This window comes from Pseudorasbora parva, chromosome 3 (assembly GCF_024679245.1).
Source record: "Pseudorasbora parva isolate DD20220531a chromosome 3, ASM2467924v1, whole genome shotgun sequence".
Classification (NCBI taxonomy): Eukaryota; Metazoa; Chordata; class Actinopteri; order Cypriniformes; family Gobionidae; genus Pseudorasbora; species Pseudorasbora parva.
The window spans coordinates 4,485,009-4,512,883 of record NC_090174.1 but is presented as its reverse complement, the minus strand read 5'-3'; the positions used below and the strand labels follow the sequence as shown (position 1 = coordinate 4,512,883).

General features: G+C 37.9%; 1 protein-coding gene across 3 annotated transcripts in view; it reads left to right on the top strand.

Annotated features, from left to right (window-relative positions):
* The window catches only part of fsd1l (fibronectin type III and SPRY domain containing 1-like), a 64,052-nt gene that overhangs the window by 25,286 nt on the left and 10,891 nt on the right, over nt 1-27,875 (top strand). For all 3 annotated transcript variants that reach the window (XM_067437591.1, XM_067437590.1, XM_067437589.1), the window contains exons 3-9: nt 133-264; nt 9,869-9,970; nt 13,351-13,373; nt 19,179-19,300; nt 24,270-24,479; nt 26,004-26,102; nt 26,708-26,837. In XM_067437591.1, the coding sequence (XP_067293692.1) occupies nt 133-264; nt 9,869-9,970; nt 13,351-13,373; nt 19,179-19,300; nt 24,270-24,479; nt 26,004-26,102; nt 26,708-26,837 (818 nt within the window). The remainder of the gene's footprint in view (nt 1-132; nt 265-9,868; nt 9,971-13,350; nt 13,374-19,178; nt 19,301-24,269; nt 24,480-26,003; nt 26,103-26,707; nt 26,838-27,875) is intronic.

Genomic DNA, 27,875 nt, shown 5'->3' with positions numbered 1-27,875 from the left:
TGTTTTAATTTCTGTATCGATGCTTATACATCTGAAAAATAAGCCACAGTATATTGTGCATTTAATCAGTCATTTGTCTTCTGGTTTAAACGGATGTTTTTCCCTTCATTTTGAAGTTTTGTCTGGTTTCAGGTCAACTCCACACAGGTGGTGTCGGATTTAGAGGAGGAATTCGACACGCTGTACTCCATGCTGGATGAGATGAAAGAGAGTATGACAGGGACCATCAAACAGGAAACAGTCCGGAAATCACATGAGCTTCAGGTCAGTCTTAAGCCAAACTAACTCAAAGGAGGTAAAAAAATCACTGTAAAAAAATCCAACTCACAAAAAGTTAGGCTAATGATTATGTTTTAGTTAACTGGACAATTAAATGCAAAAAAGTTGAAAAGAAGTTGGTTCAACGATTGTCACCGTTGTTGAGATTCATAAGCTGATTCTTGGTGTCTGTTGGAGTAAATCTCACACTCACAGGAAGGCAAAGTGCTTAATGTACAATTGGTTTTAAACCTTATTCAGCTTTTCTGATTAAAACCATGCTGGATCTTTTCAAGAACCACGATAAAACAAAGTTAATAATGTATTGCTCATATTAAACTCAGTCTTAAAGTCAGTGAATGAAACTATTCAGCAGCCAGAGAAACACTAACATTAAAAAGTCCTCAAACTGCCCAACTAAAGAAAACACTAATCACCATAATGGTGACATAAAAAAATACAAAAACAATTCAACACAAAATCAAAAAAAAAACAACAACGATAAAAACTCATTCAGCTGAACAAAAGGTCTTACATTGGGAGACATGTGAGCTTACTCAGTTAAGGCGGGCGTACACTGTGCGAATTCGGACACTCGGGAGGCCGTGAGATATTGCAGACACTACGAGTCATTTAATTTGATCATCGCATCAAATCTGCTGGTACACGACAAGACTGTGCACCGCGAGCCGGCCGCGATCACACAAGCTTTCGTGTTAAACACAGACACCGGAGCTTTCAATGTTGCTGCTATAGCTTCAGATACAAAAAATAAAGAAAATTATTTGTTGAAAAGCAGAGAACAGTAGCCATTCCTTTCAACCGAAACAACCAGAGGGAGAGAGAAGGGTGCGCGTGAGAGAGAGAAAGAGTGTGTGTGTCGTGTGTGTGTGTGTGAACGCTGTATGTTGGCAGGCACTGAGCTAATAATACTCATAGATTGAGCTTATGTGACGTGCTTGTGCATGATTTGGCAATAGGGGACAGTCATATGCTGGTAAAAATCGGGCCGACTCCCCGAACTTTTTAAACATGTTTAAAAATGATCATAAGGTCGGGAGGTGCTCTTAAGATGCTCGGCTCGTCTCGTATTTCCTCTCACACGCTGCGAGCCGCGACCATACGAGCAGCCACGATGTCAACGCGATTTCTCCCGAGAAATTTTTTTTTTTCTGCGAGTTCGTACGACAGCAAAAATCGCACCGTGTACGCCTGGCTTTAATTTAGTTGAGTGAACAATTTTGTGTAAAAGTTGAGTAAACTCAAAAACGCTGTGCAGCAAGTTGCCGTACAATTTTAAGTTATGTCAACTTTTCTTTTTTTACAGTGTGGGAGACTTTGGCACATTTGAATTAGGGATGCACCGATCATGATTTTACATAGCCGAATCTGATATCGTTTTTTTCCAAGCAAACTGGCCGATTCTGATTCTGATACCGATTTCCGATTTTATTTTATTTTAAGCAACAAACAATAAAGAAAGAAAGTATACATGAACAAGATGTTTATTTGGTATTTTATAGGCCAATTTGGCTTTTGGCTAATGAAAACAAGTTTGCAATCGGAAATTAATGGGAAATTAAATGTAAAAATTAACATTACCTATTAACTTTAACGTATGCATATTCTGCAATCCAAACAACACAATCAACACACATTCAACAATCCAAACAAAGAATCTACTTAAATCAGCATTTGTTTCTAAATTCAGTGTAAAGAAAAAAAAGTCTTTACCAGTTAAATTAAAATAAATATTTTAATTAAATAATTAAAAAAAGTATATAAATACATTGTTCCAAAAATGTTAAATCAAATAATGTTTAGTGCAACGAAAAAACAAAGATGCTACATTAGGTGCTTTTTAAACCAAATTAAGTCAATGTAATTAAGGTAGCCTAAAATAAAAAATAAAATACTAATGATCATCCTTAACTGATAGTATTTCACTTCAAAGGTGCATGGATGTTCTTCTTTACAAACAGAGGCATTTCGGCTTTCTCACAAGTTAGTCTGTTTCGTTTCTCGTCCAACACGTGAGAAGCGGAGCTGAACAAGCGCTCACTATCTACGCTTGTGCACGGCGCAGAGAGGAAGGTAGCTCTGCATTTCCAGTCCTGCTCCGATGGACGGTCAACCGGTGTGTCACTAATTTGAATGCTTTGAGTATTTAGACGTATTCAATCCCCAACCAATGTAGAATCAACATAGGAAGTCAGTTTGTTTAATGGCATCTTTATATCAAGTGTTAAACATTTAATAGACATAATCTGCATAATGTCAATGCTATTTCTGTTTATAATTTATTAACAAATACAGATCATAGACTTTATCAACTTTTAATTTAACTTTTAATTTTAAGGTGTCTTCTTGCAGTATAAAGTAAGCACTGAGTTATATCAATTAACAACATGTACTTACTATAGGGTTAGGAGTACGGTTTGGTTTAGGGTTAGTTGCATGTAATTATGCTTATACTATGGGGTTATAGAATGCTTGAATCTGATTGGCTGACGAATGTTCTAATGGAAAAGAACACTTTGAGTGCGTTTATATGCTCGTTCTTAAGCCGATTGTGCCTGAAGGGGGTCTCACACCGAACTGAAGCTCATCGCCTCCGGTATCTCGTGATCAGACGTGAACATTACGCGCCGCTGCGAGCTCAATTTTGAATCACCTCACGATGAGTGTATCTTGTAGCACAGGGTGAAATCAGTGTATACATTCACAATTTGAGGGAAATATACATTTAATCGCCGCGGACAGGCGTCGAATGCCGCCGTCGGTGTATAGGTGGCGCAGCGCGTCCGGTGCGGAGCTCAGTGCCCTTAAAGGGCCGATCGCTCAGCGCCGCAACACGTCTTTATAACACTAATATTGAGCACACCCATATTGCCAAAATGGTATGATCCTCGTTTCATAACACCCGCGAAGATTCGACCATGAGATCAGTGGTCGAATCCGGTCCTGCATATCGATGCATCGAATCTTCGACTATTAGGGGTCACCCCTATAATACAATCTCTCTCTCTCTCTCTCTCTCTCTCTCTCTCTCTCTCTCTCTCTCTCTCTCTCTCTCTCTCTCTCTCTCTCTCTCTCTCTCTCTCTCTCTCTCTCTCTCTCTCTCTCTCTCTCTCTCTCTCTCTCTCTCTCTCTCTCTCTCTCTCTCTCTCTCTCTCTCTCTCTCTCTCTCTCTCTCTCTCTCTCTCTCTCTAATAACTGCATTAGTTGCTATCAGTGGCTCAAGCCTCCGGAATTAGCATCGGAGGTGTTGGTTAAGAAAATTCCCCAAAAAGTCAGTGACTGCTTCATGGTTTAGTTTGTCTCGCTTCCCATGAAAATACATGAAAGGGGCGGGTTTATATGCTATACTGGTTTATATGCTATACTATAAGCCAAGCCAGCGTTTCGATCGCCCCCATGTGTTCGGTACACCTGGGGGCGATTCGAAACACTGGCTTGGCTTCACTTTTCAGCACAATTGGTTTAGATGCGTAATTAGTCCTACACACGAGCATTTTAAGGACAAAAACTTGACAAATGTGTTATAATACATCATCTGAACAATGCCTTGAGGTGTGGTCACTGTAGTATAAGCGGAATAATGGACTCCGGGCTATTGAATTATCAGAAAATAATGCACACCCCAGATGTAACAGCATTACCACCTCAGGTGTGCATTATTTACTAATAATACAAAGGTTCATCATCGATTATTCCTTACATCATTTCCAGTAAGTACAGTAAGTAGTACAGCCCTAGTATATGTTTATTATTAAGTAACACCAGCACCACTCATATTTCAATCCGGATTACTGGCTCTGTTATCAGAGAACTTTGATTTTTTGAACTTAGTTTTTTTGGGGGGTAAAGTTTCTGTTAATTGTGTGTGTGGTGTGTGTGAGAGTGTGTGTAGTTGGCTTTGGTCAGGCTGGTGATGTCATGGTGCTGTAATGGCAGTATTGTGCCTAGCCCTCTAAGTCCACTGAACAGGAACAATACCAGACAGAGAAATGAGCTCAGATAAGTGATTAACCATCAGCCCCCTTCCCATCCTTAACCACACAACAGTACATAAACACACCAGCTGCAGCTACTGGGACCTTTGTATGGGGTCTTTTTAAGGTTATATGTAGCTTATGTGCGTCTTTCCTGTTTCTCTAGTTTTATCACTATCTTTTGTCCACACAAATCAGTCTCATACTGTCTAAATATTAGTAATTGACAGTCTGACACCGCTTTATTCTTTCTAAACTCTGACCGTCCTGGTTATCATTGTAGTCTGGACTCCTACGTAGTTTGGAAAAGTATGAAAAAAAGAAAGCAGAGAATGCAAAAATATTTACAGGTGCACTTTTTTATTAAGCAAAAAATGCAGGCTATAGGCATTTTAGGTTTCTTCTCATGATATTTTTAGCACTGTATTACAGGACCATTACATAAATAAAAAAATATTGTGTGTGCACGAGAAACCATTAAACGGCATAAGGGACAATGCCTATTTTGTGTTGTGGTTTTCTGGTCAGCACAGATTATATATTAAAGCAGGCCTTGAAATATGACGTACTGCCCTAACGAAAGCCAAATTTTGAATCCTTCAAAATTAAATACTTCAACACCACTGAGGATGTGTTAGATTTGACATTAGGCCTTGATATTAGAGGTACTATCCTAAGGCTATCCACATTTTGAACACATTTTTACAATACCCATGTTTTTTAAAGAGCCTTGAACTTGGCTAATAGGCTAATACACACAGCCATATTGTGCTGAGTCCTTTTTGTGTCATGGTTTCTCTGCCGCCACAGATGATGTGTTAAATTTTGACATTAGGCCTTGATATTAGAGGGACTACCCTAAGGAAAGCTAATTTATTTTATTTTAAAGACCCTTGGCAAATAGGCTAATGCACACAGCTGTATCCATTTCGTGTCATGGTTTCTCCGCCGCCACAGACGATGTGTTAAATTTGACAGTAGGCCTTGATATTAGAGGTACTTTTGATCACTTTTGTACCTTACCAGTGTTTTTTAAAGACACATGAACTTGGCAAATAGGCTAATTCACACAGCCGTCTTGCGCCATCCCATTTCGTATCATGGTTTCTCCGCCACCGCAGATGCATTAAATTTGACATCAGGGCATGCTGTTAGAGGTACTACCCTAATGAAAGACATATTTTTGTTTTTGTTGACATTTTTAACCTATTTCAATGCATTGGAATATTGAGCATTAAATATTAGTGGTGCACTAAGAGTATTTTTACTGTTAAAAAAGCTTAGAACCAGTCTGATGGCTGATATTATGTACTGTTTGCCTTAGACTTGCTTAGTTGGGGACACTTAATATTCAGTAACACTAATCTGACACAATTGGATGAGAGCCGAACTGAGCTGGACGATGACATCAGTGTTTTCTGCAGAGCTGAGACAGATCTCGCTCTGAACCGTTCTCTGATGGATCTCTTCCAGCCCAGTGGACATGTAGGGTAAAGCTTTTTTCTTTTTGTGTCAAGTCATGTTTCTTTAGCTCTCCTTTTTAGGTGCAAATAAAAGTGTAACATAAAACAAGAATCCTTCACTCTTGAAGGATCTTAGGATTCTTAAAGGCAACCTGTTTGTGCGTGGCTGTGAATTTTAAGTTTCTCAATTATGAGCTGTCACATCTGTTCTGTGTCTGGCACTCTGTGGGACTTTTCTGTTGAAGCTTATCTGTGCATTGTTTCTGTTTTCCTGTGGGTTTTTTTGAAGTTCTTCCCTGCGTCCCAATTCGCATACTATCCATACTAAATAGTATTCGAAAATAGAATTAGTATGTCCTAAATCGTAGTATGTCGGAAAAGAGTATTCCAAAGATTCCCGGATGGTTTACTATTTCCGGTCCGAATTCACAGTACGGATCGATGCACACTCTAACGGCTGATATTGCCCACAACCCATTGCGAGTTGGACGAGGATTCGATTAGAACTACAAACGTGGATAAAAAGCGTTAAAAAACTACAAACATGACGGATGTGCGAGTTCGACGGTTAAGTAGGAGAAGTTTAGATAAAGGGGTTTGAGTGATCAATTATCAATATTTAACCTGACAAAAATATATTTATTCAGTGTTGACCACAATATATTTCACCTGCAGCAGCATTATGAACTTTTGTAATGACATGTTTGGCCATTCACTTTTAAATGCATCATTATATCTAAACTGCAAACACATGAGGAGAGTCTCTGCATTAAAGACCCACACATGGCAGATCAACGAGCGGCTACATTTCTCTCCGATACGGTAGGAGATTAAACTGAATGTGGAGGATTTGAACTGTGACGATGATTGACAGGGCAGATAATCGGTGAAGGGATGCTCGTAACTAAGCGACAAAGTCCGTTAAAGATGGCGAAGTAGTATGTCCCGAAGCTTGCATATTTTTCTGCTACACACTCAAAAGTATGTACCTTTTCTTCACAAAAAGAGTACATACTTTAAAGACGTAGTATAAGTAGGCGAATTGGGACGCATCACTTGAGTTTTTCATGCTGATTAGTCTCCCCAGGTGTTTTCCACTCACCACACCCTTTGTTATCTCATTTAGCTTGTCTTAACTGTGTGTATATGAAACCTGCATGGCATTAAACAGCGATCGACAGAGAACAACTGAACCACTGGGGTATATATACACAAGGGAATCAAGGTTAACAAGATAACAAGGAGGAGTGGCTAATAGAGAACACCTGAGGGAAACTAATCATCAAGAAAAACTACTGCTGGGTCCCTGGTTCGCCTACTTATACTACGTCCTAAAAGTATGTACTCTTTTTGTGAAGAAAAAGTACATACTTTTGAGTGTGTAGCAGAAAAGTATGCAAGCTTCGGGACAAACTTTGTCATCTTTAACGGGATCTGTCGCTTTAGGTGCATCCCATCATCACCGTTTAACTGCCCTGTCAATCATCACACAGTTCAAATCCTCCTCAGTTTAATCTCCTACCGTATCGGAGAGAAATGTAGCCGCTCGTTGATCTGCCATGTGTTGGTCTTTAATGCAGAGACTCTCCTCATGTTTGCAGTTTAAATATAATGATGCCAAACGTTAAATGTAAAAGTTAATGGCCAGACATGTCATTACAAAAGTTCACAATGCTGCTGCAGGTGAAATATAATGTGGATAGCACTGAATAAATATATTTTTGTCAGGTTAAATATTGATAGGGTCACTCAAACCCCTTTATCTAAACCTCTCCTGTCTCTCATGACTAGTTTTTGACACTTTTTATCCGCATTTGTAGTTCTAATCGAATCCTCATCCAACTCGCAATGGGTTATGGGCAATATCAGCCGCTAGAGTGAGCATCGATCCGCACTTTGAATTCTGACAGGAAATAGTAAACCATCCTGGTATCTTCAGAATACTCTTTTCAACATACTATGATTTGGGACATACTAATTCTATTCTCAAATACTTTTTAGTCTGGATAGTATGTGAATTGGGACACAGGGTACGAAATACCACAGGAAACAGGACACAGAAACAATGCACAGATAAACTTCAACTTAAAACAGAGTGCCTGACACTGAACAGATGTCACATGAGTGTGATGGCAGAAATTAGATTTTTCAAGGGGGGGTGTGTGTTCTCTTTATCTGGACACAAGTGGTCATTGAAGATGCATCGGAGACAAATGCTAATGCCAGGTGCGATTGGTATTGTGTTACAGCTGTCCACTTGTGATCAGGGGATAGTTGCATAAACTTAGCCACCATGTTAAGACTGTGTCTTAAGCACTAACTTGTCCAACTAGCAATTAGTCAAAATATAATCAGTCTTACTTTTCTAATTCAAATTGAACCAATCTACCATTTTATGTAACTAATTGTAAAAAAGTTAGGACCAGTCTTAAAGCTACACTGTGTAACTTTTTTAGTTTATTCTTAGCTAAAAACACTTAACTCTTTCAAAAATAGATGTGCTCATTAATGTATATTTACTTCTTTCAAGTAATAAAGTATTCTCGTAAGTTTATAATATGCCATTGAAAATACATACGGGTAAGGGGTTCGAATGCCGGTCGCCATGTTGGCCCTCCATCTTGAAAGTACAGTAGCCAAAGAGGGACATACCCGTAAATTCAAGCTTCGCCTTTCGCGTTTTAACACCCGATGGCCCCGTGTCGAATGTGAAGAGGGGGGTCGCCATGTTAATCTTAAACTAAATCGGCCACCGTAGGAGTTAAAACGAAATCAGAATTGAGAGGAACAGAAACTATTATTCACTGGATGGTCATATACCTTTACACCGCTAGATGGGGGAAAATATCACACAGTGTAGCTTTAAAGAAAAAAATTAGATGACTTACTTTTAAGACTAGTCTAAGTGGTTTATGCAACCGGCCCCAGATCACCTGACATAGATCTCAACAGGGTTTTGGTAAAGAGCTATGCTGTCCCATAGCACAAAATCCCTTATTTTTTGATGCGAGTCGAGGAATGTATTTGGTAAATGTGTTTCTTATCGAATAAAATGTTTCAAGCGCATATGTTTTTTTGTGTGCACATTTTTAGAATTTTTATAAATGATGTTGTAATACAGTTCGTAGATGGGAAGGAAGGAGGCGGGAACCGGCGAACGTTCAACAAACATTTATTAAAAATAAATAAACAAAATGAAAGTAAAACCGCGGACAGCCCCTCACGGACGACTGCCCGCAAACACACACAAAATAAAACGTGGGCAGCCCCTCACGGACGACTGCCCACAAACACATAAACAAAACTAAACATAAAATCCAGGCCTGGTCCTCTCTCGTCTTCCGCTGTCCTTGCTCCTCCTTATATGCTCCCGTCACATGGCCGCGAGACGAGACCGGTGTGCCACGCAGCTGGCACTCGTGAACATTAATCACCGGCCCGCTCTCGCGGTCCCTCGCCCCGCTGCTTGCCACACCACAGATGTGCATAAAAATAGATGGATGGAAACATCGCTATTGTCACTTCATGTGTTTTTAATGATTGGATATCTATCTGATTTGTTAAAACGGTTCTATTTACACTTGGCCACTTATAGTAAATGTGCCTCCACAAAACAAATATAAATCCAATCTTCATTTCCCACGCTATATCCAAATTTATTGGAGTTCATTCCATCAAAAGCAACAGATACGAGCTGCGTTTTATTTGTCAGTAGCAAATTTCGAGATTAAAGACTGCAATAGGAGAGAGAGAGCGGCATCAGCACTGGTAAAACAATTTAGTCTCTACTTTTAATGAAGATGATTATAAGATTGGATGTCTACCATGCTTGTTATACTCGATATTAACTTAGTAACAGTCAATAGTAAACATGAGATATTGCTTAAGCATTTTTTATACTTGGGAAATATTACACTCTCAGTTGTGCTGTTGTTGGTATGAATGTCAACACAACTCTAATTTCTGCTTATGGCTGAATCACATTAGGAACAACAATTGCTTGTGTGAAGTATACAAAATGCAACTGTTAATCTCTTTGCAAGCCTTGTATAGAAAAAAGATTATACTGTTCAACTGAGATGTTATTAGCTAACACAGATCATTTTAAAACCACTAATAATAATCAGGCTTCATCTTATTTTTATCCTCCAGAACCAGTTGACCCAGAGCACCAGTGCATTAGAGAGCGCAGAGGATCTTCTGGAGTTTGCGAACAATGCGCTGCACATTACAGACGAGGCGGAGTTCACTAAGGTATGTGCACACTGATGAGTTTGATATAGAGGATAGTTGCAATTTAAGCAATAAGTTGTGTGATTTATTAAAATGCTGGTTTTGTTGTCTCTTAAAATCCTCATTTAATTTACTCTGGCTTGTTTAAAGTGCCCCTATTAAACTTTTTCGGATTTTACCTTTTATGTAGTGTGTAAAAGAGCTGTTTGTGAATGTAAAATGTCCACAAAGTTTTAAAGATCAAAGTTCATGAATAAAGTTATCGTCAAAAGAAAGAAGCGATTCTGAACTGCCTGAAACGAGTCGTTAGTAATTCCTGTCTCACTTCCCGCTTGAACCTACATAGATTTGTAACAACTCTGCACGATGGCCTTCATTGGCTGCGCACGAAGAACTTCTACTTTGACCTTCAAACACTGTTGTAGCATTATAGCACTGCATTGCCCGAGCATATCCATGTTGATACACTTCCAAAGTCCTGGAATTGATATAGGGCTGGGCGATAAACCGATAATAATAATTATCACGATTTAATTTCCCTCAATAAAACGGTATCAGTTTGATAGATTCTCGATATAATGCTTATGCGGTATGCGTAATGCTGCGCATGCGTTTTGCAGACCGGGCTTCTGGGTGCTGCACGCGCTGCTGTTTACAGTCAGTGGCTGACAGGCTTGGAGGATCGAATTAAAGTGGAGCAAGAAAAATGAGCGATAGTGAAGAAAACTCAGAGTTCACGACCGGCTCGGAGGACACAGATATCACTGACAAGTTAGACAGCCCTTACTGGAGATCCACAAGTACTGAACTTTGCTCTCTCCCTCCTCTCGCGACCAGCCCACTGTCGGTGAGGTGTGTGTGTGTCGGTGAGATGTGCGCACGCGCGTGTGTGCGTGTGTGCATGTGTGTGTGTGTGTGTGTGTGTGTTGGTGAGAGAGAGAGAGAGAGAGAGAGAGAGAGAGAGAGAGAGATGCACAGTCGACCATTTTTTTTTGCCCGTTTGCGTTTTCAGTGTTTTACAACTTACACGATCAAGTAATGATATTATTGATATACTGTGTAGAGTAAAAAATGCTGACCACAATTAAGATTTTAATAAATAAATCTACCTCAGTTTTAATAAATTGTTCACCTGTTTAGGAAGTGTCTGTCATGTTTTGACAATAAAGGATAGTTTAAACCACAGTTAACTGTCTGTTTTCTACATATTTCACTCAGGAGCAAAAATATGCCTTTAAACTTTAAAGAAATAAAGATTTTACATTTATCGTGATATTTATCGATATCAACTGATATGGAAAATCATATCGTGATAATTTTTTTGGGCCATATCGCCCAGCCCTAAATTGATATGGTAAAACGGTTCATATGTAGTGTGACGGTTCACAAGTGTTGTGGAAGCCTCCGGAGCGAAATTGGTTTCCGATTCACAGTAAGTGGCAGACCAATCACAACAGACTGGGCCATTTGACCAATCAGAGCAGGGTTTAGAGATGCCGGATCATTTATCGTTTCAGACACTAGAGAAAAGAGCTAATGCTGCAATGGATATTATGAGAAAATTAAAGTTTTTAACCTTGGATGCATGTAAACCTGTTGTAGGAGATCTGCAAAACTAAATTAGGATCTTTAAAATACAGTAGCATAATAGGGGCACTTTAAAACAGAAATCAAAGAGAACCCAGAAAAAAACAGGAATTATAAGCCCTGTTTCCACCGAAATTACCCGGAACAATTTGTCCCAGGAACTTCTTTCCCAGGAGCATTTTTTTCCCCCAGACCTGTTGCTGTCTGCGTTTCCATCGTGGTCTAAAGTACCATGAAGATTAGTCCGGTGATGTTGGACTGCACACAGCTTTCCAGTTCCCGCTGGATTTCATCCTCCGTAAATAAGCATAATAAAGCCTGAAACTCGTCATCCGTCCATTGGTCGTATTTTTTAAACTCTATTGTTGATTCGAATAGCATTGGACTCTTACTGCACGCTAGCCTGACGTGGTCATACTCAGTTCTAGTCAGAATATGAGTCTGATGCTCCATTGGGCTGTAATTATGGGGCGTGTTTCAACCGAACCAGGAAAGACCTCATTGGAAACCAATCAGAGCAACGGAGCGTCGCATAACATTAGTTGTCAAATGTCAACAGAACTCAACTGAACTATGTTGCCAAATCAGCGTTTTTTTCCGCGGGTTGTTTTTCATGTCTGTGGGTTGAAGCGACCTCAATTATGTGATATATATAGACCCAAAAATGTTTTTAGCAGGCAACCTAGCCAAAATAACACACATTTTACCCCCCCTACGTCATTTTTTTCCCAGAGAACCCTCCGAGCAGCTATTGTTTTGGGCTAGTAGTTGGCGGGTTTCGTTGTAAATACTTGGCAACCCTGTCTGCACGCACGCTGGTATAAGCTATCTTTGCCGGTGTTGTTAAAAAATAATTTAAGGATACACAGAGTACTTACCAACATGATCATCATTTTTGAGAGAAATAGTGAAGGTGAATGCAGATACGAACAAGCTCTCCGTTTATGATTTGAAAATTATTATTTGATGCCGTGGATGATTATGTTACTGTTTGTCATCTGTCCTTCATTGTCTACAGCCCGTCCTGACAATTGGATTGGTCTGAAAACAGTTTCTGTTCTGCATAATCACTCCTCTATGGATCAAGTCCAGACCGAACTGCCCGAGCTCAAATGTTGTGGGCGGGGCTGAGTTTGGCTGGCATCCAGGCTAGCTTCACATAACAGACGTTTAAAATTGTGGTTGAAATAAAATACTGTGTGGAGTCAACCAATCAGCATGTTCAGCCCCCAAGTCCCACCCCCGAATGTAAAAGTACTACCTCACCAGCAGGGCTGTTTTAAGGGGAAAATATTTACTCTGTACTTCATTTAGACCCCGGTTCCTGTTGTACACCGAGTACCACCTCAAAGTCCCTAGTTCCTGGGGAAAGTTCCTGCGGTGGAAATGTAGAGAAATTCATACTAATCCTGCTTATTTTCTGAAGGTTGATTTTTCACTTAAGTAATGCTAATGGGTAACAAAATGCTAATGTTTCTATGATCTATTTATTAAAAGTCAATCTATGAAAAGTTTATTTTAAGGTGACGTTAAAATGGTATAATTTAAGGTTAGTTACTTGTACTTAAGCATAATTTACTGTTATTACTATAGTAAGTACGTCACCTTAAAATAAAGTGTTACCAAAAAATGTAACTGCTCATTAACCTGTGCTTTTTATGTTTAGGATCCTACTTTACCCTCTGTTTGTGTGTATATCCAGTCCAGCACTGAGCCGAATTGCATGCTTTCACTTTACCCGCATGGCGATACTAACGACCTGCTCTTTTTTTCCTCTCTTCCTCTTTGTCTTCACCTTCAATCACTGTTCCAAGGCTGCCAAACAGATCAAAGATAGGTACAGTATCTGTTCCACTCTCTGTGTGCGGTTGTGTCCACACTGCATGACACATGCATTCACAGTTTTTTGTTTTGCACTTAATCAAAGCAATTTTTGGCTGTTTTTGTTTTGGTTGAATGTTTATTTTGAATTTTGAATTATTGCAGTTACAAAGGTTTAGCATGCATGAAAAGTTTGCGGGACAAAAATGATTAATTATTATTATTAAATAATGAGACAAAATTTTCTTCGCATTGTGGGAAAACTGGAAATCTGCTCATCCCAACTGTCCTCACTATAGAAAAAATAAAAAATAAACCATAGTAGACTAAATAGTGTCATATAATATAAAAATGGTAAAAAGTTTCATGAATGGTTAGGTTAGTCAATGAAAAGTTATCTTAGTTCACACTCGGCATGTTTAGTTGGATTAAAACGAATCTTGGTGTGAATCCTGGTTCGTTTGAATAAGTGTGAACGCTGCCATCTGAACCCTGGTGCACGGCAAACAAGCGGGCCGAGTAACTGAAAAGATGGGTCTTAGTCTGCTTCCAAATTAACTCGGTGCGGTTCGAATGAAATATGAATGTAATGTGAACCAAAGACGTGTGAAAGAACCAAAAATGAGACATAATGGCATGAGATGCTACCCTAAAAAGGACAGAATGCTCAAGCACACCTGTTTTTCTCATCATAGTTGTGACGTTGCCCATCACAGTTCAGTACGGGTGTCAGAACAGCGTCTCCACACTTATGTGTATATCATCTGTAATAGAGCTGCACGATTAAACGTTACAAAAGATTACGATCTCTATTGAAACACCTACGTGGTCTTATTCCTGAATATAATTCAGAAATATGACAATAATTCTCCTGTGTCTATTAAACACTTGACAAGTATGAGCAAATAATGATTGTATTACATCGCTACACCAGTTGGTGGAGACAAAGGACCACTAAAAATGTATTTGTCATTGAATCATTCATTCAAGAGATTTGTTCAAAAACGCTGATTCATCCAGTAATGAAACAAGTGAAGTCTTTATGAGTGAGTCATTGAATCACTCATTCAAGAGATTAGTTCAAAAACGCTGATTCATCCAGTAATGAAACAAGTAAAGTCTTTATGAGTGAGTCATTGAATCACTCATTCAAGAGATTTGTTCAAAAACGCTGATTCATCCAGTAATGAAACAAGTGAAGTCTTTATGAGTGAGTCATTGAATCATTCATTCAAGAGATTAGTTCAAAAACGCTGATTCATCCAGTAATGAAACAAGTGAAGTCTTTATGAGTGAGTCATTGAATCACTCATTTAAGAGATTAGTTCAAAAACGCTGATTCATCCAGTAATGAAACAAGTGAAGTCTTTATGAGTGAGTCATTGAATCATTCATTCAAGAGATTAGTTCAAAAACGCTGATTCATCCAGTAATGAAACAAGTGAAGTCTTTATGAGTGAGTCATTGAATCATTCATTCAAGAGATTTGTTCAAAAACGCTGATTCATCCAGTAATAAAACAAGTGAAGTCTTTATGAGTGAGTCATTGAATCACTCATTCAAGAGATTAGTTCAAAAACGCTGATTCATCCAGTAATGAAACAAGTGAAGTCTTTATGAGTGAGTCATTGAATCATTCATTCAAGAGATTTGTTCAAAAACGCTGATTCATCCAGTAATAAAACAAGTGAAGTCTTTATGAGTGAGTTATTGAATCACTCATTCAAGAGATTAGTTCAAAAACGCTGATTCATCCAGTAATGAAACAAGTGAAGTCTTTATGAGTGAGTCATTGAATCACTCATTCAAGAGATTAGTTCAAAAACACTGATTCATCCAGTAATGAAACAAGTGAAGTCTTTATGAGTGAGTCATTGAATCATTCATTCAAGAGATTAGTTCAAAAACGCTGATTCATCCAGTAATGAAACAAGTGAAGTCTTTATGAGTGAGTCATTGAATCATTCATTCAAGAGATTAGTTCAAAAACGCTGATTCATCCAGTAATGAAACAAGTGAAGTCTTTATGAGTGAGTCATTGAATCATTCATTCAAGAGATTAGTTCAAAAACGCTGATTCATCCAGTAATGAAACAAGTGAAGTCTTTATGAGTGAGTCATTGAATCACTCATTTAAGAGATTAGTTCAAAAACGCTGATTCATCCAGTAATGAAACAAGTGAAGTCTTTATGAGTGAGTCATTGAATCATTCATTCAAGAGATTAGTTCAAAAACGCTGATTCATCCAGTAATGAAACAAGTGAAGTCTTTATGAGTGAGTCATTGAATCATTCATTCAAGAGATTTGTTCAAAAACGCTGATTCATCCAGTAATAAAACAAGTGAAGTATTTATGAGTGAGTCATTGAATCACTCATTCAAGAGATTAGTTCAAAAACGCTGATTCATCCAGTAATGAAACAAGTGAAGTCTTTATGAGTGAGTCATTGAATCATTCATTCAAGAGATTAGTTCAAAAACGCTGATTCATCCAGTAATGAAACAAGTGAAGTCTTTATGAGTGAGTCATTGAATCACTCATTTAAGAGATTAGTTCAAAAACGCTGATTCATCCAGTAATGAAACAAGTGAAGTCTTTATGAGTGAGTCATTGAATCATTCATTCAAGAGATTAGTTCAAAAACGCTGATTCATCCAGTAATGAAACAAGTGAAGTCTTTATGAGTGAGTCATTGAATCATTCATTCAAGAGATTAGTTCAAAAACACTGATTCATCCAGTAATGAAACAAGTGAAGTCTTTATGAGTGAGTCATTGAATCATTCATTCAAGAGATTAGTTCAAAAACGCTGATTCATCCAGTAATGAAACAAGTGAAGTCTTTATGAGTGAGTCATTGAATCATTCATTCAAGAGATTAGTTCAAAAACGCTGATTCATCCAGTAATGAAACAAGTGAAGTATTTATGAGTGAGTCATTAAATCACTCATTCAAGAGATTAGTTCAAAAACACTGATTCATCCAGTAATGAAATAATGAAGTATTTATGAGTGAGTCATTGAATCATTCATTACAACCTGAATTTTTTAAAATTATTAATTCATATTAATGAAACAAAATTAACATTTTGTCAAAACCTCTATTAAATTACATGTTATTTTATTTAGTTTTTCTGTTCAGAATCGTGAAGCTCTTGTCTGTAATACGCCTCATCGCTTTGTAACCCGAGACTCTCCTTATATATAATATATGTAGCCTATTTGGGATGGCTTTGCATCCGTTGGGAATGAAAAGCTTCTAATGAAAGTCTGATTACACAGTTCTAAAGCATAAATGATTTAGACATGCATATAGAATGGGAATGCTAACCTTAAAGCTATAGTGTGCAAAAATAGGCATGATTAATGTATTAAAATCTGCTGACAAACTATATTTTACTGCAATCCTTCAGACAGTGTGAACGAGGCATGAGTGGGATGTTATTTTTGGGGTACTGTGCCAAATATTCTCTTTACTAACAAAAAAAATATATATAAAATGGTAATTGATGGAAATATAACAAACGTGGGTTGCACTTTATTTTAAGGTGTCATTGTTACAGTGTAATTATACTTTTAATTACTGAGTAATATTAATTAACACCATGTATTTAGGGTTTGGTTTAGGGCATGTAGTTATACATAATTTACTGTTTATAATGATGCCCACCAAAGGCGAGTTTGATGAGAACCTATACAAAGTTTATTTACAAAAATAAACAAAGATGTGGCTTGACAATAAACATGAATGAACCATGAACTTAAACTCAAACAGCAGTAACAGGGAACAAAGCTAGATAGAAGACAATGGTAACATGAGGGCTATATATACACAAGACACACCTGAAAGCAATGAACCAATGACCAACCAGAACAGAGAACCACATGACAAAACCAGGAAACAAAGGAACCATGACTACAAAATAAAACACATGCACCATGAACATGAAACAAACCCCAAAACAGACGTGACACTGCACTTCCTATAGCAAGCACATTTAAGATGTGTAACAAAGGCACTGTAAAATAAAGTGGGAGATGTCACTGTTATAGTGTAATAATTATTTATTTAAGTACTGAGTAATATTTATTAACTACATGTACTTAATATAGGGTTAGGGTTTGTTTTAGGGTTAGTTGCATGTAATTATGCATCATTTACTGTTATTACTATGGTAAGTACATGTAACAAGGACACTAAAATAAAGTGTTACCCAAACTTCGTCCTCATGATGTGGAGGATGAAGACCAAGTTTACATCACATTGGTAAATAATTATAAATCTCGTTCAGGGCGGTGAAATGAAAACACACTGCTCACACACTACACTCTTAGATGAAAAGGTTATATCGGCGCTACGTATTTGGAACCCCTAAAGGTTCTATATAGAACCCTTTAATCGATCAAAAGAACCCTTTAGGGGTCTTTGTAACCAGGAAAAAGGTTCTATATGGAACCTTTTAGGGGTTCATTCATTATCATGTGTTTTGTCCTTTCAGGATTAAATATTTCATATTATTGAAAAACATTTCACTGCATTATTCAGTGTATTCAAACGCATTTATGAATGCATGTGAATGATCACAAAATTCAAGATATGGGGGTTAGAAAATGTATATATTTATTTCATTTTATGTAGTTAATCAATTTCACACGAAGAGTGCCATTTTAGTTTTCCCCCTCCAAAAATCAGCATGATTAAAATGTGATATTAAGGTACTACAACAGTTAAAGCTACACTGTGTAACTTTTTTAGTTTATTCTTAGCTAAAAACATTTTCAAAAAATTATTTTTTCTTTCAAAAATATATGTGCTCATTAATGTATATTTACATCTTTTAAGTGATAAAGTATTCTCGTAAGTTTATAATATGCCATTGAAAATACATACGGGTGAGGGGTTCGAATGCCGGTCGCCATGTTGCTACTTCATCTTGAAAGTACATTAGCCAAAGAGGGACATACCCGTAAATTCAAGCTTTTAAATATCACGTTTTAACTCTCGATGGCATTGACGAGGTCGAACTGGAAGCCATGTTAATCTTGGACTAAATCGGCCACCGTAGGAGTTAAAACGAAATCAGAATTGAGAGGAACAGAAACTATTATTCACTGGATTGTCATATACCTTTAACCGCTAGATGGGGGAAAATATCACAATGTAGTGTAGCTTTAATAAACAATAATTTAATTACAACTACAAAATGTTGCAGAGTAATGTAATATATGAATGAATATTAGCCTGAAGAACCTTTGTGACAAAAAGGGGTCTTTCCTGTCATTATAGAACCTTTTTAGCATAAAAGGTTCTTTGGAGTTGAGTAAAGAACCCTATGGTTCTATATAGAACCCCAATGAACTCTTTTTTTCTAAGAGTGTATATGTCAAAATTCACAGAATTGTACATAAAATATGTTTTATACTGTGACTCAGAACACATGCTTGAAGATTTTAACTCATGAGGTGCTGAAACTCAATGAAACATACTCAAAATCCGGAGCATATTGCAAATCAAACAGATTTGATTTGAATTGATTTTTTTTTTAAATGCATTGCAAGGAAAGTTACATAAGCCATGGATCTACCATGGATACTCTTTAAGTTATATATTCATATAAACATATGAAGTGGGATCTAAAAATCTGAGAGCACTTTAAATAAAAAATATATTTAATTTTTAAACCCCAAAATAAAATATTTCATGCACACTGTTAATTTGGAAATTAAGAAACTGAATACTAGAGGTCTGAGTAATGGAGCGACTCAGCTGTATCTATGCTTATATCAAATCACCATGCTGTTATTATTTTGCTCTTTTAGGGTCACAATGGCTCCTGCCTTCCGCTTGACTATGAAGCCCAAGGCCACAGATAATATGACCCACCTGATGGTGGACTTCAGTCATGAGAGACAGATTCTGCAGGGCCTCAAGTTCCTCCCCGGTAAGCTAATTGGTTATTTTGCTGCTTGTATTACCGGATCTATCTCTCTTGAGTTTGATGTGTGATAAGAGCCGTATTCGGACGGTAATTGTTTATCATGTGGACGTCCGGAAAATTGTTTATCCATGTGGACTTTTGCATGCCAACTCAGTGATCAAACTCGTGTATTCGGATGGTGATTTATTCACGGTGGAGGAGTGAGTTTTGTGATCCTGGGCACCTGGGAACGCAGCTCACCTGGTCAGTCGAATGATTGTCTGCTGTAAAAATGTCATATGCTTGGAATAATAAGAAAGAAAAAAAAATCATATTTAATTTAACAATAGGAAATTATTAATTATTTAATTAATTAAATGTCCTGTTTAAAAAAAAGATGTAATTTAAAAAATGTGGAAATAAGTTAATACAACACTGCAAATTGAACCTATATAACGTTAATTACTGCCGTAATAACAGCTCATTTTAAATGTTTACATGTTTCTGGTTCTCTTTTGAGCGGTGATGAAAGATTATTCTTGTAAATACTTTCCAGCATTTCAGTAAAAGTGTAGGCTTTAGATCTTTAAAATGCATCCGAATTACAGCAAAGCGCAACGATACGGTGCTCCGCAGGGGCGTTTATTTTCGCAATTTATTTTCTTGAAAACTCAGAGATGTGGATTCGGATGGCAATTAAATCACCACACGACCTTGGTGTTTGTCTAAAAAACAGGAGGTAATTCGACCGGTGATTTTTACGCTGGTGGTGGGAGAAAAACACTGACATTCTGGATTCAGACGGCAATCACAGACTAGCCCCTGTAAATGATGAAAATACCTTACGACCCCACGAGAAACAATTACCGTCCGAATAGGGCTAAAGACACTAAAGACACCATCTGCAATTTAGTCACTAAACCTGTGACAGAATCTAACACATGGGTGCGAAACAAGACCACAACCCCCAAATTAAACACACCTGATCCAGCTCATCAAGTCATTCAGGCTTATTTGGAAACTACAGGTATGTGGTTAAATATGATTATTATGATTCATACCATTATAGAAATGTTTCTCCCCACAAAAGATACTAATGGTTATTGTATGGTATTGTATAGAGGGTATGCACGTGATGTCACCATCAGCTGGAGGGACTGCGGTTACGCCCACTGAGTGGCAAAATGACTGAGAGGCAGCGTTGGTTTACAGCGTGAATGCGGCAAAAAACACACAAAACCAGGCCTGGCGCCAGAGAGAGACGGACTTGATAATAGCGTATAATTCTCCCACTCAAACCCCTGCCGTGTGTGGTTTGATCGCATATTATTAGCGACAAAAAGTAGACAAAAGATCCAGTGCATATCTGTATTTGCACTTATCAAAAGATTACATTTGCAACGAGTTTTCCCTTTGGTGAGTAATGTAGCCAATCACAGACATGTTTGTTGATTTCTTGAACGCAATGACCAATCACAGGTGTTGAAGTGAGAATCCACTCACAGCTCGAGTGTGTGTCCAGTGATGAGTTCTGCTAATCCTCTCTAAGTGTGGACATTATGTAAATAAGAGATTCATTGTGTCATCAGCTTTACTGATTAATAAAACCGGGCTTTGGGAGATTGTTTATTGAATGAGTGACAGCTTTTAGTGATTATAAAGGAAGCGCTCTTTGCTAGGTGATATATAAAAATAGTTAATTTGAAATTCACCATCAATATAATCATAATTTAGATTAGGATGCAAATGTTATGATGAGCTCTGCTGATTTTGGGTTCATAGGGTGACTGCACTGACTGCTTCTGCTCCTGTGTGTTCAGATGTGTCACGATGAGTCTGCTCTTTTGAGTCACTCTGGCTCCCGGGTCTAAATGCACCAAATCCTCAGCCTTTTAAATATATCACTGAAAAATAACATCCCTTTCAGCTCTGATATCACAGTACTGGAAGAGGATTTGGGTAGTGCATTTCTGCTTAATCGCTCTGTCTTATCGCTATTGTGCCATCTTTACATTTGACGATTGTATTTAAAGTCTCTGCGTTTAAGTATCTCCCTGCTTTCTGTGTCCTTATGACACTAAACGACAGTTTCATGAATATAAATTTCTTAAACTGATATTCTCAGGTAATCTTCCCAGACTGTGCCAGCTTAACATTTGCACAGATATTGTTTAATATTCCATTGCCTTGTAATATTCATTAAAAATATTACACTGAGAGCTCATCTCTGCGATGTCAAAACTCAAGATAGAGTTAGATCAGACAAAAAATGTTCAACATCAGTTATAATGCTCAATAGCGCATTGATTGGATATTTCTAACAGATGTAAGTTTTATATGTAAGTTTCTTCTTGCTCGGTTTACATGCATAAATGAACGTGACAACTATACAGAAATACAAAATACAGAAACTCAAATGTTTACTTCGTTATGTCAAATGTGTGCAGATTTAACACCACACATTTTCTGATTTCCTGACCTTTTTAACATTGTCTGGCACATTCTGAAAATTTCCCAGTTTAAATTGTATCAGCTGCTATAAATACAGTGAATATAGCCAATGACAGAAGTGTGCTTTTAATATAAGCAGAGAGGATCAGAGTGACCGTAGAGCGTAACTGCAGTAGAGAAAGTGAAGAGTGCTGTTATTTACGACTGATGTTATCTTTGGACGGCGGTCTTTAACAGGTTATTTAGGAGACCAGATGATTTCACACACATGGTTTTAGAATATATCTTTTACTCTTAGGGCCCTATCTTGCACCCAGCGCAATTGACTTTGTACACCGACGCATGTGTCATTCCTATTTTGCACCCGCGCAAAGCGCGCTTTTCCCTCCACAGAAGCACGTCGCTAAACTAGTGAATGAACTTGCGCTCCCTGGGCGGTTCAGCGCAAAAAAGGAGGCGTGTTCCGGCGCAAACAATCCCTGGTGCTATTTTGCTGTTCCATTAAACAGTTGCGCCACTGACCAGAAAAAACCTAGTCTAAAGTCAGTGGCGCGTTGCGCGTTGTTCATTATGCTATTTTAAGGGCGTGACCATAATGTAAAGCGTGCACAACGCGCATACACTTTACTCATGTAATCTACACAGATGAAACAGTTATTTTTGCAAATCATAAATTGTTACACTAAAAAAAATATTAACACGAGATGACGGAAATCATTGTGGTGTGCGACGAAGATGTGAAAAAATAGGCCTAAATCTAGATTACAAATTATTCAGGCTAATTGTAGAAATTAAGGATCAGACCTGTTTGCCCAATAGTGTCAAGACATATATGTATATAAGGACATCTGAAAAAATTGTTTTTTCCGTCAAGAACCAGGAAAAAAAATCGACTGAAAAACTGAAAAAACTGTTTAACCGACGCTATTTTGGGTGGGTTTCTCCCATTCCATACAACACAACTTCTCTTTCTTTCACTGCTCTTTCAAGAACATCAGTCTCCTCGGCTGTGAACCGCTCCTGGCGTGCGCCTGGTAAATACGCCATAATAATAGCGATCCATAATGGATCTTGCGCAGCTGCTTTTAAAGGGAATGTTGGATGCCACTCTGATTGGTTTATTCACGTTACGCCCAAACCACACCTATGAATAATGAAGCTACTTCAGACCAACCCATTTTAGATTTGCGCCAGGCGCAAGAGCCATTTATCCCGCCGGGAAAATAGCAACAGCGCCGAGACCCGCCCACAAAGTTACTTGCGCTTCGCGCTTTGACACTTGCGTTTCAGATCGTTAAAATAGAGCCCTAAGTCTCTATTAAGGTGATTGTTCTGTTCAAGGACGTAGGTGTGATTTTACAGGACAATGCAGGACACGTGTGTGAGAGATACATTTGCTACTATTAAACTATGTAAATATTGGTTTACATCAGTTGGAAAGCCTATTTGCCATCATGTTGGATAATAACCCCAATAAGCTTCATTCTGCTGTGATAGGCGTCATATTTCTATAGGTAGGCTTGGATCAGCTGAGAGTCAGCCGATGTGAGTAGGGCCCTATGAAATCCTTTTTTTTTTTTTTTTTTACAAATTCCATTTTTACCTTTTTTTTAAATTTTTTTGGATTCTGTTTAAAAACCTCCATTTTTGGACTCCATTTTAATGGTTTTGCATGTCATTTTAAAGATTTTGGACTCCATTTTAATGGTTAAAATAAATTTTAGGAATCAAAAAGCATGTCTAATTAATTAAAATTATGAAACTTCTACAATTTATCATCAATTTGTTTTGGCAGTAAAATAAGTAAAATAACAATAGATGCTAAGCCTGACAAGCCCAGACCCACATCAAGATGTTTGGTCTGGAAACTCACCATAGACAGCTCAATCCGAGGGGCGGGATAAACGGTTGTCTTTCAAACTCCCTCTGCACGCGATAGGATAGTGCTACACCAACCAGAGCAACGAAGGTGAAGCGGAGCTCGTTGATAGATTAAACATTCACCGTATCCGGTCGGCAAAACTCAGAACACATCTTCCCTTTTTAAGAATGACTTCAGTGCCGTTCTTTGTTCTTTTCTCAGAGAAAAGCTTAACTCCAAGTCTTCCAGAGTCGCGGTCAAAGCTGATTCGAAATACCGCCGTTCGCCAGTTTCTGTGTTTACTAGAAGCCCTCAAACGCAACTCGGCCGTCGTCATTATGGCCCCGCCCGCCGACTCTATACACGATGTGATTGGCCCGGCAAGAGTTTGGCGTTTACAGCTCAGAAGGGTATTGAGAGTTGCTAGACGACACTCGAGGGCAGAGTAGATATGCTGCCGCTAGGGTGCGTCTAGATTTTTAGGCTAATAGATGCTATTTACTAAGTAAAATATAATAGTGAAAATAGTAATATATCCTATTTAAAAGTTGCAGTTCTAAATAAACTTTACTAAAAAACCTAGGTGGTCCTCAAGGGATCAAACCATGTGTCATATCACTCCTCAAAGGTGACAAGTACGCATGAAATCCTCATTGCACTGTTGTGTTCTTCCCCACTTAGTGCCAAGAGCCCCGGAGATCGTGCTCGGGGACTGTCTGGTGATGGACAATGAGGTGACCGTAACTTGGAGAATGCCGATGGAGGACAGCAAGATCGACCATTACATCTTAGAGTACAGAAAAACCAACCACGAGGGTCTGCCGCGTGTGAAGGACGAACAGTGCTGGGAGTTGCTGGACGACATCAAGACCACCGAATACACATTGCAAGGTGCTGACGGCATTGTGCAGCTGCAGGGTTGGTTTTGGAGGAATTGACGACGGGCTGTTTAATTATTAGGAAATAATGCACGCCTGAGGTGTTAATGCAGTTACATCTGGGGTGTGCATTATTTCCTAATAATTCAACAGGCCGGAGTCCATTATTCCGCTTATACTACGGTTACTACACCTCAAGATAATGTTGTCCTTAAAACGGTCTTGTCTGTAGGACAAATTTTTTACGCATCTAAACCCAAGTCTCCGTTACTAATTCCAAAACTTAATTTTACAACTAGTAACGGAGCCTTCAGTCACTGATTGCAGACTAATGCAGTTATTAATGCAGTTATTAGAGAGAAATTAAGTGTGTGTATTATCTGAGTCGGTGTGTCTCTGTGTTCATCAGCAGCGTCTCTACTAACAGTGAAACTGTAAGTTTATCTGCTTCAAGAACAGCACCGTTATTCCCTCGCTAGTGAGAAATGTCACGTAGCTTTTAAGTCACTAATCTATTTTACTGATAAACTCCTCAGAGCAGCTGTGTGTATGTCCGTACTGTGTGTATTTTTGAGCAGCAGAAAGAGAGTTTGTGCTTTCCGTACATAATAAAACGGATATAATGTATCATTTTTATTCTATTGTCTACTATATTTATTTGTTTGTCAGTGTTGTTTAGGGTTTTGGTTCTTTTGCTGTTGTCGGCTATAAAAATGAATCATTTTTGCGCAGTGATATGAAGCTGTAATGCGGTCAAGACAAAACTACTTTTGTTGTGCGTTTCCCTGAAAATAACTGCACACCTTAGAACATTCATCAACCAATCAGATTCAAGCATTCAACAGCCCTGTAGTTTTATAGACTTTGCTAATATTTAGATTTTTTTTTCTTTTTTTTTTTTAACGTCTAATCTATATAGTTTTTACTACGTTTTTGTTTATTTAGTTGTATTTATTTTACTAATTCAAACTAAATTAAACAAAAATGCAAAAATTGCCTCGGCAACTAGCTGAAAAAAAAAAAGGTTTATGTTTTTCTGTTTTATTTTATTTAATGTTTGTTTTATTTAAAGTGATGAAAATCTTGGTTTTAATTAAAGGCACAACTATACCACAGTAGCATCTGATCAAACCCCACGTACACATGAAACGAAGAAGCGGGAGCGCTCGCCTGCGACAGAATAAAAGTTGTGTGTCGCGCTCGTCTCTCATTAGCAATCGCTCCAGCTCCTCCTGCTTCATACTACAGTAACGTTAATAATCCTTCATACATTAGCTCATCCATGAGTATGATTTCTGCCCGATCCCGTCAGATTCTTCTGAGGTGAAGACAACTCAAATGATCCCGCAAAATCATCACGTCATCAAGCTACGCCTTTGTTATGATGAACGACCTCTAGCGACGAAAAATTACATATTGTGCCTTTAACAATAATAATATTAGCAGTTATGTCCTGCTTTTCATCAACTTGTTCAAAATATTCTACTTTTTCCATTTATATGCATGAGGAAAACGGTCTACTCTATTCATTCGGCAGGGTTAAGATTTGACTCCAAATTCATGAACTTCCGGGTACGAGCATGTAACAAAGCAGCCGCTGGTGATTATTCGGACCCGGTCACCTTGGAAACTAGAGGTAGGGTTGTGTATTAAACTATGTAATATCATTGTGTGTGTGTGTGTGTGTGAGTTTTGAGTTTGAAGAATTTATTTCACACACATCATCATTTTAAAGACAAAATTAACAAATGTGTGTGTGTGTGTGTGTGTGTGTGAGAGTGTGAGTGTGAGAGTTGAGAGTAAGTGTGTGTGAGTGTTTCAAAGGTGTGGGGTCAGATTTTTTTTCAAAAGTGACATTATTGACATTTACAATGTTGTTCTTTTGAACTTTCTACTCATCAAAGAATCCGGAAGAAATGTATCCTGCATAGTTTCCACAAAAATATGAATGTTTTCAACATTGATAATAATAATCATAAATGTTTCTTGGTCAGAAAATCATATTAGAATGATTTCTGAAGGATCATGTGACACTGAAGACTGGAGTAATGATGCTGAAAATCACATGAATAAATTACACTTTACAATATATTAAAATATTTTAAATTGTAGTTATAATATTTCAGAAACGTATAGACCCCAAACTTTTGACAGTAGTTTTATCAGTAAAAAATAATGTTACTGGATTGTCCTGTGATATTGTGATATTGTGAAATTAATGGTTGTGTCTCTCTGTGTTAGCATTTAACTTCAGCTTTGACTCCACGTCATCTCATCTGAATCTGAAGGTGGAGGACAGGGGCGTCGAATGGGATCCGCAGGCAGGAAAAGGCCTAGACAGCAAAGTCAAAGGGAAGGAGAACAAGGGCAGGTAAGAACTTTAAAATATAGCATCGCTCTTTGGATGAGATTAAACAAACATGTTTTTGCACTCTCAGAGGAGACAATTTCTGCATTAGCAGACTGAAACCTGTATATCTTCGCTGTCGGGAGGAAACCTTGTATCTTCATATTCTTTCTTTTTTCCCCATAAATAATTGGTCACCCTTTACGTCTGTCTGTGGGTTTTACAAATATCTAACCAATGAAAACCTCGTAACTCCATTGGATCCTCAAACTGTCAGTCAAACCTCCTAATGTCTCTGCTTGTTTGCAATGCAATGGATTGGTTCTTTGAATAATTACAGCGTTCTTTTTACTCAAGAAACTATATAAAGGCTAATGTTTTCTGTATTTGAGGAGCAGAGAAGAGTGTCTTAGTCTAACATTAGTCGTAAACAGCCTGAACGAAGAACTTCATCTTTAATAGGATGAGGATTTTGGCCAAATGACAGAAAAAACCTGAGTGCCTACATAGCTACAGTGAACGTCATAACATTGAAGTTGATGAAAAGGAAATCTGATGCACTTACTGCCTCACATATGATCGTTATAATGATAAATGCGCATGTACGAAATTGTCTGAAATTCGGTGGTCTTCATTTGAGCTTGATTTTTGCACAATGTTATTAATATAATACACATTTAAGTGTCTGATCACATATTAATCCACATTATCAACCGTGACAATAAGATATTACTTTTTTTTAAAAATACAGTGTTTTTTCCCATTTCCTGAAAAGTAGCATTTTGGAGATACGAGGTTCCTGCCCGGCAGCGACGATATGTTTTGTGGGGTGTGTGTTAGTAGATTTTTTAATCAACACATCAGTTAGTGTAAAGCCCTATCAAGAGTGTAATGTGCTACAGTGTTTTTATTGTTACCTAAAACAAAAACTGTTAAAGTCCCCCTGTAGTCAATAATTGTGTCCCTTAAAACTCATCTTTGAGCACTTAAATTTAATTTTTAAATGTTTTGTTCTGTGAAAACAATTCTTCATGCTTTAAAATAGCTTGAATGTAACACGAC